Here is a 16,273-nt window from a genome sequence, read left to right on the forward strand (position 1 = left end):
AACGAGGCCGTTTTCTAACAGATACCACTCCCATGTGTACAGAGATCGGGCACAGGTATGTTATAACAAGGCCCCAGCAGGATTTTACCTCCGCATGCAGTTTAAGTACAGCCTGACTCTTCATCTCTATTATGTAAATGAAAAAAAAAAGTTCCTTTTAGTTACAACTGGACTCAAGGGAACTTTCTAAACAGGTTTCGTTTGGTAAAAAGTAGTGAATAATCAGCTCAAGTACTTGGGATGCGGATGGGCCTCATTTCTATGCATTCCCATTCCAAATTATCCAATTGTGTTATTAGGTTGGTGCAAAAGTAATTGGGGTTTTGGCGATTTTTTTTTTAACCTTTTAAACCGCAATTACTTTTGCACCAACCTAATAGTATTTTAACTTACAGGATCCTCTCTAATCTGTTCATTGTTAACATTAGAGTGTGTATATTTTTGTACATTAATTTTTAAAGAACTTAAAAAAAAGGCTTGCAAAAAGAGTTGATTACATAAAAAGTATTTAATACAGAGAACACCAAAGCACCTTTCATCAGGTAAAGGTGCCTATGACATATGTCAGATTATAATCAAATCTCCCTTTACCTGAAAAGAATTTCGGTTTAAATATAAAATAATAAACTTCATTCCCCAGCTTTTTCTGACAAATCTTCAGCATCACTTAACTTGGGGATCGTAGTTAATTCAGCAAAATAATTGACTGTGTTCTTCAAAAGAAAATAGCAAATACAAAGTCTTCTAGTATAAAAATAGCACCATTGAAGGAAAGGGGTATGTCTTTTTGTGCCAAGTCCCTAAACAAGTGACTTACCGCAATTCATGCAAAGCAAACTCAGCGCTTGCTTTTATAACTTTCCTATGATATGGAATGGAAAACAGAAGAAGGTAAAAAGACAAAGCAAAACAGTAACTCTGAAGACTCAAAAGACACGCACACACGCACGCACACAACCCTTGATAGAGTACGTTCCTTGTTTTCTGCCAGTTGCATCACCAATCAGCGACCTCAACCACAAAGGGTGTTTTCACGTCGATCTTGCCACTGTTGATGATGGAACAGTCGGTGAGTGGACGATCGTGCCCATCAGTTGCCTGAAGTTCTATGGAGTGGACCACTGTCTGGTGAGAGAAAAGCAGACCCGAGATGCACTTCTGACCGGCAACTGTGACCATCAAAAGGTGAAAACAATGCCAAGTCTAAAAGCCCAAGTGAGAAGTAAGTTGTTCTTTTTTTTTTTTCCTTAATGATTACAAAAACCATACAAGCTAACTATGGAAAACTTAGAATAGTCAGGAAATGTATATGTAGCAGAACAAAATGTACCCTCTCCCTTTCTAATTAGAGCATTTGTGTGTATTTCCTCACTTCTTTTTATTAGCATTTGATATTCTGAAAAAAAAATCCGATATTTTTGGAAACACCGATCTCTAATAAAAGGTATTTCTACTCACTTGTTATACTCCAACGTAAGAGTTAACATAGAGTTTGAGTCAAGTTCAGCTCCACCCGACAATAAGGTCTAGGCATAATAAAATAGGCCAGAAATCAGATTTAGAAATGGAGCTACCTCTGGGTTTGCCCATTTTAAAACTGACCCAAGCCATTAACCTATAGGTTGGGTCTAATGCTAATGTAATGCCAACCCCACCGTGGTGTAGACAAAAGTGGCAACGGAGTGTCTGAGTGGTTTGCACATGGTGTCAACTAATCCAACCTCTGGCTGAGTTAGGTCGATTTAAGATAAAAAGCCAGCATTCTTCTAATAATAATATAGATTTCTAAATAGACTGTGTGTGCATGCACATATGTACCTAAAGCCGTGGCTCCACATCTGAATTACCTGTGGCACTTGTAAAAAAATGCTTATTTAATGGTTAAAATGGAAATTTCTATGATATTTTGTCACAATTTAAAACTGCTTATTTGTGGCCCACCTCCGGAGGTTCTGCTTCTGTAAGTCTGAGGTGAGGTCCAGAAAACTGCAGTGGTAACAAAGCATCCAGGTCATCTCGGGAGAACCAAGGGATGCAAGTCAGGAGATTCTCTAAATTCCCTGAAACTGTATGAAACATACACACTTCTTTTTTTTTTCTGGAGAGAAAGTCTATAGTTTTCATTAGTTTCTCAAAGAAGTTTATAAGCCACAAAATGGTAAGGACTGTTCCTCTAAGACCAGGCAGCAGGTCTCCCAGGAGGTGTGCCAGTGGGTGGAAGAAAGTAGCTGCTGTCAATAAGACATGTGATCTAGAGGACGAGAAGAAAAACCACGATCCGAAGAAGAAAACCCAAAATTTCAGTTTTCTTATAGCTCAGCACGATGTTGTATTCAAAAATACTCATTGAATGAATCGGTTTACATTTAAACTAAACCTAGTTAGACCCTGTGGTTAAAAACCCAGACTAGTTTAACATACGCATGCCCATGTTTAGCTCATTTCAAAAGCAAATTTCAGTAAGAGCCATGAGGAGGGCTGGCATTCATTATTATTTAAGCATTGATTGTTTTGATGACCCTTATGGCTCATGAGAATATAGGCGTGTCGTTTATTGGGACGGGATATAAAGTGATATATTAAGTGATAGGTGTTTGCCCCATTTCCATCCCATCCCCCTTGCTCACAAGAATTCCATCTTGGATGGCTCAGGTAGAACACTTCCTTGCCTTGTAAAGTAGATTCTGAGTTGGCCGCCTCGGGCTCATTTCCTGGCCTTTTGTTGGGTAGAATCAAGACAGCAGGTGGAAGGTGCAAAAGAATTGCAATGAATGAGATTGGTGTATTTGTGTTTGGATGAGGGAGGGGGAGCAACACACATGGAAAAAAAGACAAAATGAAATATGGACGAAGGCAAGGGAGTTAAGGATAGTTCAGGCATCGGTTGGGCAGACCTTACATTCGCCATTTCAGGAGTTGAGAATGCAACTTTGGGCAGTTGCTAAGGAAAGGAAACATTGAAAGTGGAGAAGAATGGGGATTTTAAGAAGTGTGCCCAGGGATTATGAATTGGATCCCTTTCATATATTTTGAGACATACCAGCATAAATGTGAATTCTCTTTAGGATTTTGATTGCTATATTTTGAAGGAGACTTGTACCTGGACTGAACTGCATGGGGCTCTGGGATTTTTATTAATACCATGGGTGCCAAAAAAATGTATACACATGACTTGTATTCATCTTTTGTTATCAATATATATTGAGTATTACCATTTTAATACAGTTTTTTCCTTTCTTAAAATGTGTATACATTTTTTTGGCACCCTCTGTATTTTTAATTGTGGTAAAAAACACATAGCATAATATTTACCATCTTATCTGCTTCTAAGAGTACGGTTCAGCAGTGTTAACTATATTCACATTGTTGTGCAACTGACCTGCAGAACTTTTCCATCTTGCAACACTGGAACATTATATATCCATTGAACACCAACCCCCCATTTCCTCCTCCCCTTAAACGCTGGCAACCACCATTCCACTTTATGTTTCTATGTATTTGACTACTTTAGATACCTCATAAAAGTGGAATCATACAGTCTTTTTATGACTGGCTTATTTCACTTAATATAGCACTGTCAAGGTTTAGCCATGCCGTAGCATATGACAGGATTTCCTTCCTTTAAAGGCTGAAAGTTATTCCACTACATGCATATACAGGGCCTTGGTTTTACTTGGTTACATTAAAAAGCATTTCCATTTATATCAAGTAGTGAGATAAATTAACTTAAGTACTCAACTTCTCCATGTCAGGTCCTCACCTTCTGCCTCAACGTTCCTAACAATTAAAATGCTGTACCATATATAATTTGTTCATCTTTGAAGAGGCCGGGCAGCATATATGGATCTCTAACAAGTACATTTTAACATGAAAATAAATCACTGAAAGCCCTCCCGTCATAAACATAAGGCTTGGAACAAGAAAAAAAGAATATATCCAGTTACCATTCCATCGATGACTTTTCCAAATACCACATGCTTGCCATCTAACCAGGAGGGCTTGGTCAAGGTGATAAAGAACTGAGAGCCATTGGTGTCAGGCCCAGCATTGGCCATGCTGACCCACCCAATGCCATAATGCTTCAGTTTGAAGTTCTCATCTGGAAATGTCTCACCATAGATGCTTATACCTGGTGAGACAAAACCAAAAACAGGAGAATCAGCAGATGTTATATGAAAGTAAATTCTTCACAGGGAAACAAACAGTTTTAGTAAAATTGGTTAATAGGACCCTATAAGAGGTGGAGAATGGGAGGGAAGATGGTAAAACATAAAAAGTAAGGAGAGCAAAAAAATTCACTCCTTAAAGCACCAGGGACTGAAACAAACACACACCCTAACACAAGCCTTAAATATGACGCAACATAGTAGGATACCCTCTGGCCTCAAACCCAGGGCCAAACCCTGACCAAGCAGGTCAATGATTCACTCTGAAATGAGAAGGGCCTGAAGGGCAGGGTGGCATTGTGAAGCCAGATGGAAGAGTGGAGGAGCCATCCTTGTGGTTCAGGGCACTTGTCCTGGGTCACTTCTACCTCAGCATCCAACAAGAGTGCACTAAGCACTGAATACACACCTTTAGAATCTAGTTAATTCTTAAAACAATCATGTAGAATAGGTATTCGTAATCCCATTTTGCAATGGGAAACAGAGGTTACAAAACTTGCAAACAGCAGAACAGAACTTGACCACCTGACTTTCCGACTCTACAGCAGGTGCTCTTTCCTGCCTCTGCACTACGAGCAGTAGCAGCCAGCCTGGAAGCCATTAGGTACAATGACTTCAAGGCTTCTCAGGATATGGAGGGTGTTGGCAATCGGGAGCACCCAATGGTTCAACCTTGAACAGAAGAACCAAAAGCAGGCATGTGGGCTGGAGTTCTAGCAAAGCAGAGGCAGGGCAGAACGCATCTTCCCCGTAAAACAACATAGACCATGAGAAGTACATGCTGCATCCTTCAACACCTTGAGTGCCTGTCATGCCCACCTCCACGTCTCTCACAGGGCTCCTTATCCATCGTTGCCAACCTGAAAATCCTGGCTTGGTTAGGACCAGAGTAGCTGTCAAAGGTGCACAATTTCTAGCTGGTTGGTCAATGATGTCTGAGCTGACTTGGCAGGAAAGCTCTGTCCACAGAGGGGTCTAGGCTAAAGTAAGTGATCCACAAGGTCCTAGCTTCCAAACTCGGAGAATTTTAACTCAAGACGTGCACACACACACACACTGGGCAGGGAGGGCAGAGAGAGAGAGAAATGTAGAAAAGGAGGCACAGTAAAGCTCAGTCATCATTTCTGCTGGGCCCCAGGGCAGGATGGGGGATGCCAGTCCCAAGGGGACCGGTCCTCATGCTGGAGGCTTTCCCAGTGGGTCTCAGCTCTGTAGCGGCTGGGATTGCTCCCCTGAGCATCCTTTCCACCCCATTAACCCAAGTAACCTGCTCCATGCTGCATCCCCACACCTTGCAGCATTTTTGCAAGGACTAAAGTCATCTTCCTGACGTGCCTGACAAATCCGAGCATTTAATGGTAGTCATTTTGTTATAAATAAACCACTGCAATAAACATAAAATTGAAAATGGCCTAGGTTTCTTTTAAAAGTCAGCAATTTAATATCCACCCAAACTGGTACTTGCTAAATTAAAAATCTTAAATTGGAAATACATTGAAATTCCGTGTAGTCATCTATGTGATGGGTATTCAGAAAAAGAACTCACTAAATTTCTGAGGGAAAATAGTCCAGGGAGCTGGGGAGCTGGGATCCCCAATAAGAAATAGTAAACTCGGGTGATCTGAAACTATATAAATTATTTGTACTTTATAGAACTTTAACTTTCTTTATAAAATTAATTTATATTACAATTTTGACAACTCACCTAATACTTAATTTTTTATTATTGAAAAAGCTGACAATAAAATGAAAGAATTTTCCAAAAGAGGGCAAATTCACCTATAATCCTGCCACCTAAATACCAGTCTCATCATTCTAGAAGGATGCCCCCCTCTTCCCTGCCTTCTTCCACCAGCATATGCAGTGTTATATTCTGCCTTTCCTCCCAATCACAGACATCTTTCTGTACTGCTACATACTAGCAGTCTAGCATTTTCATAACTGCAAAATAGTCTACTAAATGCATGTACTTCCACGATGGAAAGATAATGAACACCAAAGCAATAAGATTCAAAATTAGGAAGCCTCACTCATTCATATCTACCAAGATTTGGCTGCCCAAACTCTATCCTTCCAAAGGATTTAGTTTGGTGGTCTTTATGATTTTGTTCCTTAAACCTGGGAATTCAATATACTGGGTGAATATATTGTAGGTTTCCTTAAACCTGGGAATTCAATATACTGGGTGAATATATTGTAGGTTTCAGTTTGGTAAGCAGGAAAGGAAAAATGCAAAAGACAATGTTACCGCCAGTGCCATCTCCATTGGTGAAGTCTCCTCCTTGAATCATGAAATCTTTGATGACGCGATGAAATTTGCTTCCTTTATATCCATATCCTTTCTAAAAAGATTATGTCAATTGAATACACAAGTAGATATAACCCATACTGAAAGATAAACCCCAGCGTTTATCTGGAACTGACAAAATGAGGAAATTATACAAAATATTTACTGATAGAAATTTATCATGAACTGACCAAATCAATAAATAAGTAAATAAACGAACTATGGAAGTAAAGTATTAACATGAATAAGTAAAAACAGAGCAATTTGCATTTTCACTTGATTGTTTCCTCTCAATTTCTAGAAGCCTAAGGACACTGAGTGCCTGAACAATACATAGTTTATAGGAAAATGAAGTAAAATATTATAAGATGTCTCCGGTTCATCTGACCTACTAATACTTATTTTCCCAGAAGACATCTTTATGCTTGGCTTGGAAGAAGGAAGATCCAATTTGTGCACAAAGGAAATAAAACTGGGACACACCTCTCCTGTTGCCAGAGCGACAAAATTTTCCACAGTCTTGGGCACAACTTTTCCAAAGAGGCCAATCACAATTCTGCCAACATCTTTGTCTCCAATCCTCACATCAAAGAAAACCTGTGTGTGGTTGAAAGGCAGAGGAGAAGGTTATAATGTGGAAAAGCTACAAATGCAAGGTAAATGAAAATTAAAAACTGAGAACTGATCCACGTATGAAAGCCTTGTCCACCAGTACTTTACAAGGGGTCACAAAGGAACATAAGTTAAAGGAGCTCTACAACCATTTTGGGGGTTCATTTCACTCACAAATATTCATTGAACACACATTTATTGAGCACCAAATATGGGTCAGGCACTGTGGTAGGCACTGGGTATAAAGTTTGACTCAGTACTGTCAGAGTTAGACAGTCAAGTCTTCAAGAATTCTCCCCCACTCACTCCAGACAAATACTGCTGCTCCTTCCCTTTTCCGAGCTTTGTGAATGAAAATTAGAGTGGAAACTGTTGCTCTTCTGAAAGGTAAGGCTGTCTAATCTTGACAGGAGGAAAAAAATTGGTGAGGAGAGAAATAGGTTAACCATCCAGATTTATTTTCTTCTAACTACGAACAGTGCCAAATTCTCAATGAGTTCTCAATAGACGTCTGCTGTCACGGGGACTGCTAAGGACGATCAAAAGGCAAGGCAGCCCTCCAAAAACAGCCTGTCACTCACTTCCAAGCACACCAAGGCACCAGGTCCCCAGCCTCATCCAAAGGACAGCAACCTTTACACTCAGGTCCTGACACCATTCACCCTATAAACTTAAACATTGGATTCAGTCGTCATGTTATACAAGTAGAACGTGTTCTTTTCCTGTCACAACATTTTAGAACAGAAGAAAGAAAACACATATCCAGAAGTGAGTGTGAGTCACTGTTTTGCAGACAAACCTTAAAAGTTCTCTTGGACTTTTTTTTTTTTTTTAATGTTTCCCCTAAAATGAAATCATACACATTTCGCTTCACAAATCACTGTGTGAAGATGATTCTGAGACAGAACACTTGAAAAGGCCACAGAGTCGAGGGCATTCCATTAGCGAGTTTAGATTATATGAACCAATTTACGGTTTGAATGGGTAAAGAAAGACATTCAAGAGATGGCTTTTAAAAAAATTCAAGAAGGGTTGTCAAAGAAAAAAGATGTCTTACAGTTTAGAAAAATCACAAAGTAAAGACTGTCAAGCTTCAGTTCGAGACAAGAGCTTCTGCCAATACATCACTACATCTGTCATCGGGTGATGTGATATTTAGTGTTCATGTGGCATTTTACAATTTTTACATGGCCAAAGCTGCAAAAACCATATTATTATTTATATAGTAGGACTTGATAGGATGCATGGAAGACCACGAGAGGAGGCACTGCAGTAGACAGCAATGCCACAAGGCTGCAGTTAACACGTGCATGAGCCTGTTCCCTCAGAGCTGGTTTCTCCAAAGGGATTTCCAAGCCAAGGAGTAAATGCTTTGATGGGCAATAATGAAGCAGCACCGGGAAAAGAATCATGATCGTAAATTTAAAGAAACTCAGTACGAGTACTAGAAAAACCTGCCAGACTTTTAAAATAAAGAAGGGCAAATAAAGTCTGTGAATGTTTAGAAAGCAGAGAGAGTGAAATCTGGGAGAGCCACGTGAGCACACAAAGAGACGTGCCCGTCAGCCAGCATAACTCTTCCATAAAAACCTTCTTTTCTTACACGTGGCCTAGCACATGTGGTAATATGGCTTTGTTTGTTTTTTCCCCCAAACTGCCACGTCCTTCAACTTCGTGAGTGATGGCAAGGAAATATAGCAAAGTTTTCCCAACTTTAACGGAAATGGTAAAATCAAATCTTACTTAGTCAACAAGTATTTCTCAAAGATCTATGTAAACGGTAATGTGAAGTTCCAAGCTACAGGAGAGAGCCCGACCTAGGTAGCTTAAATCCAGAGACAGGACAAGTAAAGTAAAGGCTCTGTAGTACAAGGCAGCATGTGACAAGTGCCCGAGAAGCCTGTACCCGAGGCCTGGAAGAAGGCTGAGGGCTGAGGGAAGGCATCCTGGAGAAGGTGTAGATGGGAGGCAGCCCTGAAGGAACAGAGCAGCCTCCAGGGACGTGAATGGCACAAGCCCTAATTGGCAGAGTTCTTTCTGGAACCAAAGCACCAAGGCGGGAAATGTGATCTGTGTGCAGAGAAGCACCGGCTGGGAAGGGAGACTCTCACCAGTTCCACAAGGCAGAAGGAGGAGCCGGCTAAGAGACCTGGGTTATGTTAGGCAACAGAGAAGGTAAAGAAACAGGACCCAAGGGGAGACTTTGGGAATATTACTCAAGTGGAGGCGGGGCAGGGGGTGGGGGTGGGGGTGGGAATCTGAAGGCTTTCGACTAGTTCACAAATGAGGCAATAGGACCTGCCCTGGGGTAGTGGCTGAAGGAACAGTAAGGATGGAGTGAAGGGGTGCGGCATCTCAATAACGGGGGACAAACTGGAGGAGAGAAAGGAGGAGAAAGAGGGAAGGAAACAAAGGGCCTGTCAGTGATGTCTCAATGCACTTGGCCTGCATATCTTTTATAATTAATCCTCACCACATCCTTGTGGGGAGCGGAAGGTACTATTCTCATGAGTGTACAGATGAGAAAAGTGGAGTAGGCAGGTTAAGTGATGTACCAAGATGTCCCAACCGGGAGTGTGAAAACCAAAATTTCAATCCAAAGCTGCATCCAAATAGACTGTGATGTATCATTAATACGTCCCTCTCAATCTAGAGAGAAATGCACGCGGGGTAGAAATGGTATTTTTCGATCCCCAGTTCCCAGCACTCTTGTGACTCAAGCACAGACTCAAAAAATGCGCAATAGCTCAATGCCACACGATACTAAATGAGGACCAGGGCAAACACACCTAGACAGAGTGAAGGTGGCCCAGTGTGGCAGCCAGGCACACTCTCACTGTACACCCCCTCTGCTGTGTGTCCTTGGGAACAGGCCCTGTGCTCAACACGGGGCGGGAGCTACAAAGCCCCTACCCTCATGTAGTTCAAAGCCCCACAAAAGAGAAAACACATATATATGAGTAGCTATTATATAATGGGAAATCTGGTTTTCTGAGAGGACAAGTACAGATAAAATGTCAGGGTTAGAGGCAGTGATTAGCTGCAAAAATCAGGGTGGGCTTCCTGGAAAAGGTGGTACTTGGATTCCAGGTTGCACTTCAGGAGTGGGCACCTCAGTTACTTCATTGTTCAAACTGCCCTTGAAAGTCATTTGAAAATTATGGGGCACTGGAGGTGATCAGAGGTGGTAGAAGAGGGCAGAGGAACTCACATAGCCTGACCCAAACCCCTCCTGTCGGGTTAATCGTGCTTCGATTTCCAAAGTCACTGGGGAAGACATCACTTATATGAGATGTGATGTCAAGGAAACTGTTCTCAAACCCAGCTCCCCCACGAATGGGCCATGGGACCTGGGGCAAGTTCATTAAACTCTGAGCTCTTGTTCCTCATCTGCAAAACGTGATTCTTTTCAGGGCTGCACTGCCTCAGTAGGATTTGTAACACAAATAAAGCTAACAATTGATCTCTCAAATCAGGAACTTAAATCCGAGCTAACCACTTTACCTGCTTTATCACATCTAATATGCAAAACCCACGCAGGTAGGTATTATTTCCATCTCCATTTCATGGAGGAGGAACCAGAGCCTCAGACCTTTCATAACACGCCCCAGATCACCCAGCTTTAGTCTCGCAACCACTCCATGGTGTAGAAAGTGCCAGCAAGCTGTGAAGAGTGCAGCTGGAAATATGACAGCATCACTTCTTACACGCTAGGTGCCTGACTTTGTACAGAACCCATGGCTCTGCTGGAAAACAGGGCTGCAAATGTCAGTTCGGCCGGTTTTGAGACCAGTGAGCTAGAGCCCCAGAACTGAGCCTCGCTGGCTGGGCAGGAAGCTGGAAGGCAGTAGCCTGGAAGCTGGACGCCTGGACCGGGTGCCATGAAAGGGCCCTGCAGGGGGACAGCATCGCACACCTCTCTCTTTTAGATTCCTATTTTTAACTAAAATCAGAGGAAAAGGAAAAGACAGCTGGGAAAAACAAAACACTACAGCAGCGGCCAAGTAATCTACTTTTCTGCACTCAGAGAAATCATTTTTAATGTCTCCATTTGCCAATAGATTTTGTTGTTTAAAAAAGTTCAGTGAAACAGTAACTACTTCAACAGAGTCGAATCTGTAGAAGACTCGCCCACAGAATTCCAGAGTAGAGCGCATGAAAACTTCCTCAGTGACAGCACCCTAAACTAGGAGTTAAGAGGCTCAGACTCTTCCCTTCCTGCAGCCACCAGCTTCCTCCTGTCCTGGCTTCCTCTTCTAGAGGTTCCCAACCCAGACGGCATACCCACAGAGGTTGGATTGACTTGCTCTGGGGCGGGTCTCTGCATTGGTAGGTTTAAAACTTCCCAGATGAAACTTGTTCCCAAATATTGCAGGTGATGTCCTCACACTGAGAAATTATTCAGTGTTCATCTGAAATTCACATTTACCTGGGCATCCTGTATTTCATCTGGCACGCCTAATCCTTTTCCCCCAACCCCTATCAAACTGCCAGCAAGTCTTGTTAAACCTCCAAAATCTATTTCAAGTCCCTCCCTGGCTCCCCATTTCCAGGATTACCACCCAAATCTAAGCCACCACCACCTGGACTCTGGCATGGAGCCCAGAATGAACTCCCAGTTCACTCTCCACTGAGCGACCACAGTAATTGTTTAAAAGCATATATGAGATTGTGTCAAACCCACGCTTAAAACCCTTCAGAGGCTCTCACTGCACTTAGAATAAGACCTCAGATTCTAAGAATAATTGCCTCAAAACCCACACTCCTAAGAGTGACCTCCGCGTGACCTACCTGATCTTGCTGCTGCTCAGTCCCCAACCTCATCTCAGGCCACTCCCCTCTCAGGCCAGCGCTGAAGCCAGACTGTCCCAGGCACCCCATCCTCTTAACAGGAGAGGATGGCTTTCCTTTCTGGAGGCCTTCGCACAGGCACTTCCTTTGCCTCCCTCAGTCTTTCCCAGGTTAGTTTTTCTCATTCTTCAAGTATTTTTTTAACGTCACCCAATCTATATTAGGGTTTATTTCCTTCATCATTTTACAATTCTATGAATTTTAAGTTCATGGCTATATCCTAAGAGACGCAAATCTGCAGACTGAAAGAAGCCCTCCACCCCCACCCCCTCCTTCAGCTCTGTGGCCTGTACTAGCCATTTCCCAAAACTGATAGGATACGCGGAAAAGATCGAGGGGCTGAAATTAGACTCTGCTCACAACAGTCAGACTAAGTTTGTCTCACACGCGCGCACACACACACACACACACACACACACACAGCAAAGCACGCCCTCTTAGGCTACCTTAGATGTTGGGCGGCACCTCCCCCTCCCACACCCTTGTCCTCCCACCTCCTGGGGTGGGGGCTGCGGTAGCAAGCATTCTGCTACTTGGACAGTATCATCTCCACTGGCAAACACCGGGCTGCTTGTTAGGACTACTTGCAGCTGCCCCTCCTTCCAGATTCCAAGGCACTACTTACAGCCAGTTAAGTTTTCTAGAAGGGGTGATTACTGGTAGCACAGCATTCCCTCCTTCCCTCTCCCTCCCTCTGTCTCTCCCGGCACCCTGCCATTATCTTCCAGAACCTTGGGTAAATACGCCGAGAAAGGAACAGAAGCTGTGAAGCCGCAGCCCGTGGCAGTTTCCCCCTCCCCCGCCATCGACACTTACAGGCCGGCATTCAGTTAGACGGGTGCCCCCGGAGCCTGCCAGCACCAGGCCAAGCCCAGGGTCGGCCCAGCCGCCGCCGAAGTCTACAAGCGCCCTTCTCCCTCCGGGGGGAGGGCGAAGGTTCCTCAGGAGAGGAGGACAGCCTCTCCTTGAGCACGGATTGTAACGCCTGCCTGCCGGGACACCACCACGACAGCGGCTGGACCTTGGCTCTTCCAAGCCTAGTGACATCCGCAGGGGGCGGACCAGCAGCACCCCCCGCCCCGGGCTCGGGGCGCGTCTCCTCCGCCCATCCCCGTCCCTCCCGCAGTTTTCCTGCTTCGGTTCCCGAGTCCCCGCCACGCCGAAGGCATGTCTCCTTCCTGGAGAGAAGGTCCACCGGTTCCGGAAGCTCCTCCTCGCCCCTGGGCTGGTCACGTCGAACCAAGGACCCGGGAGATTAAGTTCAAAAAGCAGGCGGCGGGGGCGCGTCGGGACTCGGGCCAGCGCCCCCAAGTCATCCCGGAGAGCGCCACCCCCCCACAGCACGCGGGTAGCCCCTCTCACCAGCCCCGCCACCGCCTCCCGTCCTCGGCTCACTCTCCGCCACCCGTCACAGAGGTCCCCATCCCCAAAGCTCCCCCATCTCCCTGGCCCGCACGAGGGGAAGTTGCAGCGAGTCACTCGGTCACCTTGGCCGTCACCGAGGGGCCTCGCTTGCGAACGCCCGAGGCCCTCGCAGAAGGCACAAGCGCGCAGAGCCCCACGCAAAGCACAAGAGGTAACAGCAGCAGCCGGGAACTCGGGCCCATGGTGAATTGTGGCAGTGGCCGCAGCGACTCCGGCGCTTCCGCAGGCTGGGGGACTGCTGGTGGGACTCCCGGCGGGCTGCGCCTGCGCGTTCTCCAGCGGAGGGGGGCGGGGGACAGGGATGGGGCAGTCCCGGCAGGGCCGGAACCCCGGGGCGCTCCTCCCAAGTTCAGCCCAGTGACCGAACTAAGGACTCGACAAGCGCGCTGCAGAGGGCGCAGCCGGGTCCGCGCCTGCGGCGGGCGCGCCGGGAGCTAAGCCGGAGCGAGCCCCGCTCCACGGCACCCGGGACAGGCAGGCTCCGCCCCGGGCCCAAGCGCTGCGGGGTGCGCCCGGGGCATCTCCCAGAACTCACCGTATAGGCGCGAGTTAAACCCCACGGAAAGTCGAGGACTCGCATGGCTCCGGGTCTGCGTGGCAGTTTGCACGCCGCTATGTGTGACCTTAGCTATCCTCGGAGTAGCCTTCACTGCTCTCGGAGTAGCCTTGGCCTTGGCTGCCAGGTGCCAGTATTGCAGCAAAACCTGTAGCCAAGTTTTGGAGGGCCCTCAGAACTTTCGGACCCCTGGATGGGCTGACTCGATTACCCAGGATGAATGACCTCTCACTGAGATGATTCAAGATGACGATGTAATTTTTACACCTTTAAGAACAATGTTTAGGAAGATTATGTAATGACATGGGGAAATGTCCATTATCGGTTTAAATGGAAAACTCAAGTTGCAAAATCACACCGAAAGTCTGATTTCAACTGTGAAAATAAACATATAAAGGCATTTTTAAAATGGAAAGAAATGCACCAAAACATTTACAGTAGTTATGGTGATAGAATTATGGATTTCTGTTTTCTTTGTAATTTCCTGATTTCCCAGATGTTCTGCATTGAGCATGTAAGTATTTTATAATAAAAAAATGTTACTTTAATACTCAATGCTTTTTGAATTAGGACTTCAAAAGAACTTTTTTAGTTTAGAATAATAGCTCCAAAATTAACTACAAATTAATAATAGTATTCTGTTGGTTTTCTTAGGAGTTGGTGTCATGATTTTCAAGCCAAGATTTCCTTGGGTAAGCAGATAGGATTCTTACCTATAACTAAGAGTAGAGCTAAAATTACATTGGAACCATTTATTATACATAAAAGAATTAACCACAGCATTTGAGGGGTTGGCAGAACACTCCTGAGTATTTTGATAATTCAGTCCAGTGAAGGATCTAATGTCTATCTTCATCACCTGTACCCCAATAAAGAAAGAGTCCCCTTTTGTAGCAAGTACCAGAGCACTTACCTCATTCAGTGATTGTAAATGCATATATATATATATATATATATATATATATGCACATTACTGTAATTGTATTTGTCTTTTATCAGAGTGCAAGTGCCACCAGAGCAGGGAGCACGCCTGTATTTATTCCTTTTGATGAGCCAGATCTAGTAAAATGCCTGATATAACGGGGGTGCCAAAAAAATGTATGCACATGACTTGTATTCATCTTTTGTTATCAGTATATACTGAGTATTACAATTTTAATACAGTTTTTTTTCCTTTCTTAAAATGTATATACATTTTTAGCACCTTCTGTGTAGTGATTTCTCAATAAATATTTGTTGAATGAATGAATGAATGTAGCTGTCTAATTAATTTTTAAGAAATTTTTTATTGGGAAGATTGATATTTAAAAAAGTGCACAAAATGTAAGTGCACATATCATTCAATTATCACAAACACAACTAGGTCCCCCCTAAGAAATGAAATATTTACCAGCTCTCTAGTAACTTCTCTTGTAACCACCCCCAAGACTAAGACTTTCTTCTCCTCAAATTAACCACAATCCTGACTTCTTACACTATGGTTTTAGTTTTGTTTTAACTTTATGTGAATGGAATCCAAATGCTATATTCTTTTGCTCAAATTTATGTTTATGAAATTCATCTTTTTTTTGCATGTAACTCTGTTGATACATAGCACAAAGGAGGAGTCAAATTCAGTTTTTTTTCATATGAATATCCAATTGTGTCAGCATAATTTATTGAAAAGTCTCTTCTTTACTCACTGCTCTGTAATGCTGCTTCTGTCATGGAACAAGTGTCCATACATGCATGGATATGTTTGTGGGTCTTCTATTCTGTATCATTGACTTATTTGTCTATCTTTGTGCCGACACCACACTGTCTTAATAAAAATAGCTATATAATAAGTCTTCATAGTTAGTGGTACAGGTCTTTTCACTTTGTTCAACGGATTCTTGACTGTTTTTGACATTTTCATTATATACTTGAGAATCAGGTTGTCAGTTTCCATAAGCTGGGATTTTGATTGGAATTACATTGCATCTATGGATCATTTTGGAAAGATAGAATATTTGTGATATTGAGTCTTCCAATTCATGAACATGGCATATTCCTCTATTTATTTAGGTCTTCTTTAAATTCTCTCAAAAAGATTTATAGTTATCTGCATAGAAGTATTGCACATATTTTGTGAGAATGATTTCAAGGTTTGTTTTTTTATGTTTTCATGAATCATACCTTTTTAAACATTTATTTTCCTGTTTGTTGCTATTATATTGTAGTAAAATTAATTTTGTATATTTATAGATATACAAAATAGATAAACTTTGTTAAAAACTTATTCTAACAATTTATTTGTGAATTACTTAGGATTTTTTTTACATAGACAGCTGTATCATCCATGAATAATGACGGTTTTATTTCTTCCTTTCTAAACTTTCTTTTATTTCTTTTCCT

General features: G+C 43.2%; 1 protein-coding gene across 2 annotated transcripts; it reads right to left on the reverse strand.

Moving 5' to 3' along the window:
- Positions 1-489: 489 nt before the first annotated feature.
- PPIC (peptidylprolyl isomerase C) lies at positions 490-13,628 on the reverse strand. 2 transcript variants are annotated; one of them, XM_033111012.1, is made up of 5 exons: positions 13,404-13,628; positions 6,937-7,050; positions 6,415-6,508; positions 3,945-4,129; positions 490-1,125 (listed from the first exon to the last, which is right to left on the reverse strand). In XM_033111012.1, exons 1-5 carry the CDS (start codon positions 13,521-13,523, stop codon positions 997-999), a joined length of 642 nt encoding a protein of 213 aa, XP_032966903.1. In that variant the 5' UTR covers positions 13,524-13,628; the 3' UTR covers positions 490-996. The 2 variants fall into 2 exon arrangements, with proteins under 2 accessions (XP_032966903.1, XP_032966902.1); XM_033111011.1 differs by lacking the exon at positions 13,404-13,628 and adding an exon at positions 12,733-13,396.
- Between the last annotated feature and the right edge of the window lie 2,645 nt (positions 13,629-16,273).

The sequence above is a fragment of the Rhinolophus ferrumequinum genome, chromosome 7 (genome assembly GCF_004115265.2).
Source record: "Rhinolophus ferrumequinum isolate MPI-CBG mRhiFer1 chromosome 7, mRhiFer1_v1.p, whole genome shotgun sequence".
In the NCBI taxonomy this organism is placed as follows: Eukaryota; Metazoa; Chordata; class Mammalia; order Chiroptera; family Rhinolophidae; genus Rhinolophus; species Rhinolophus ferrumequinum.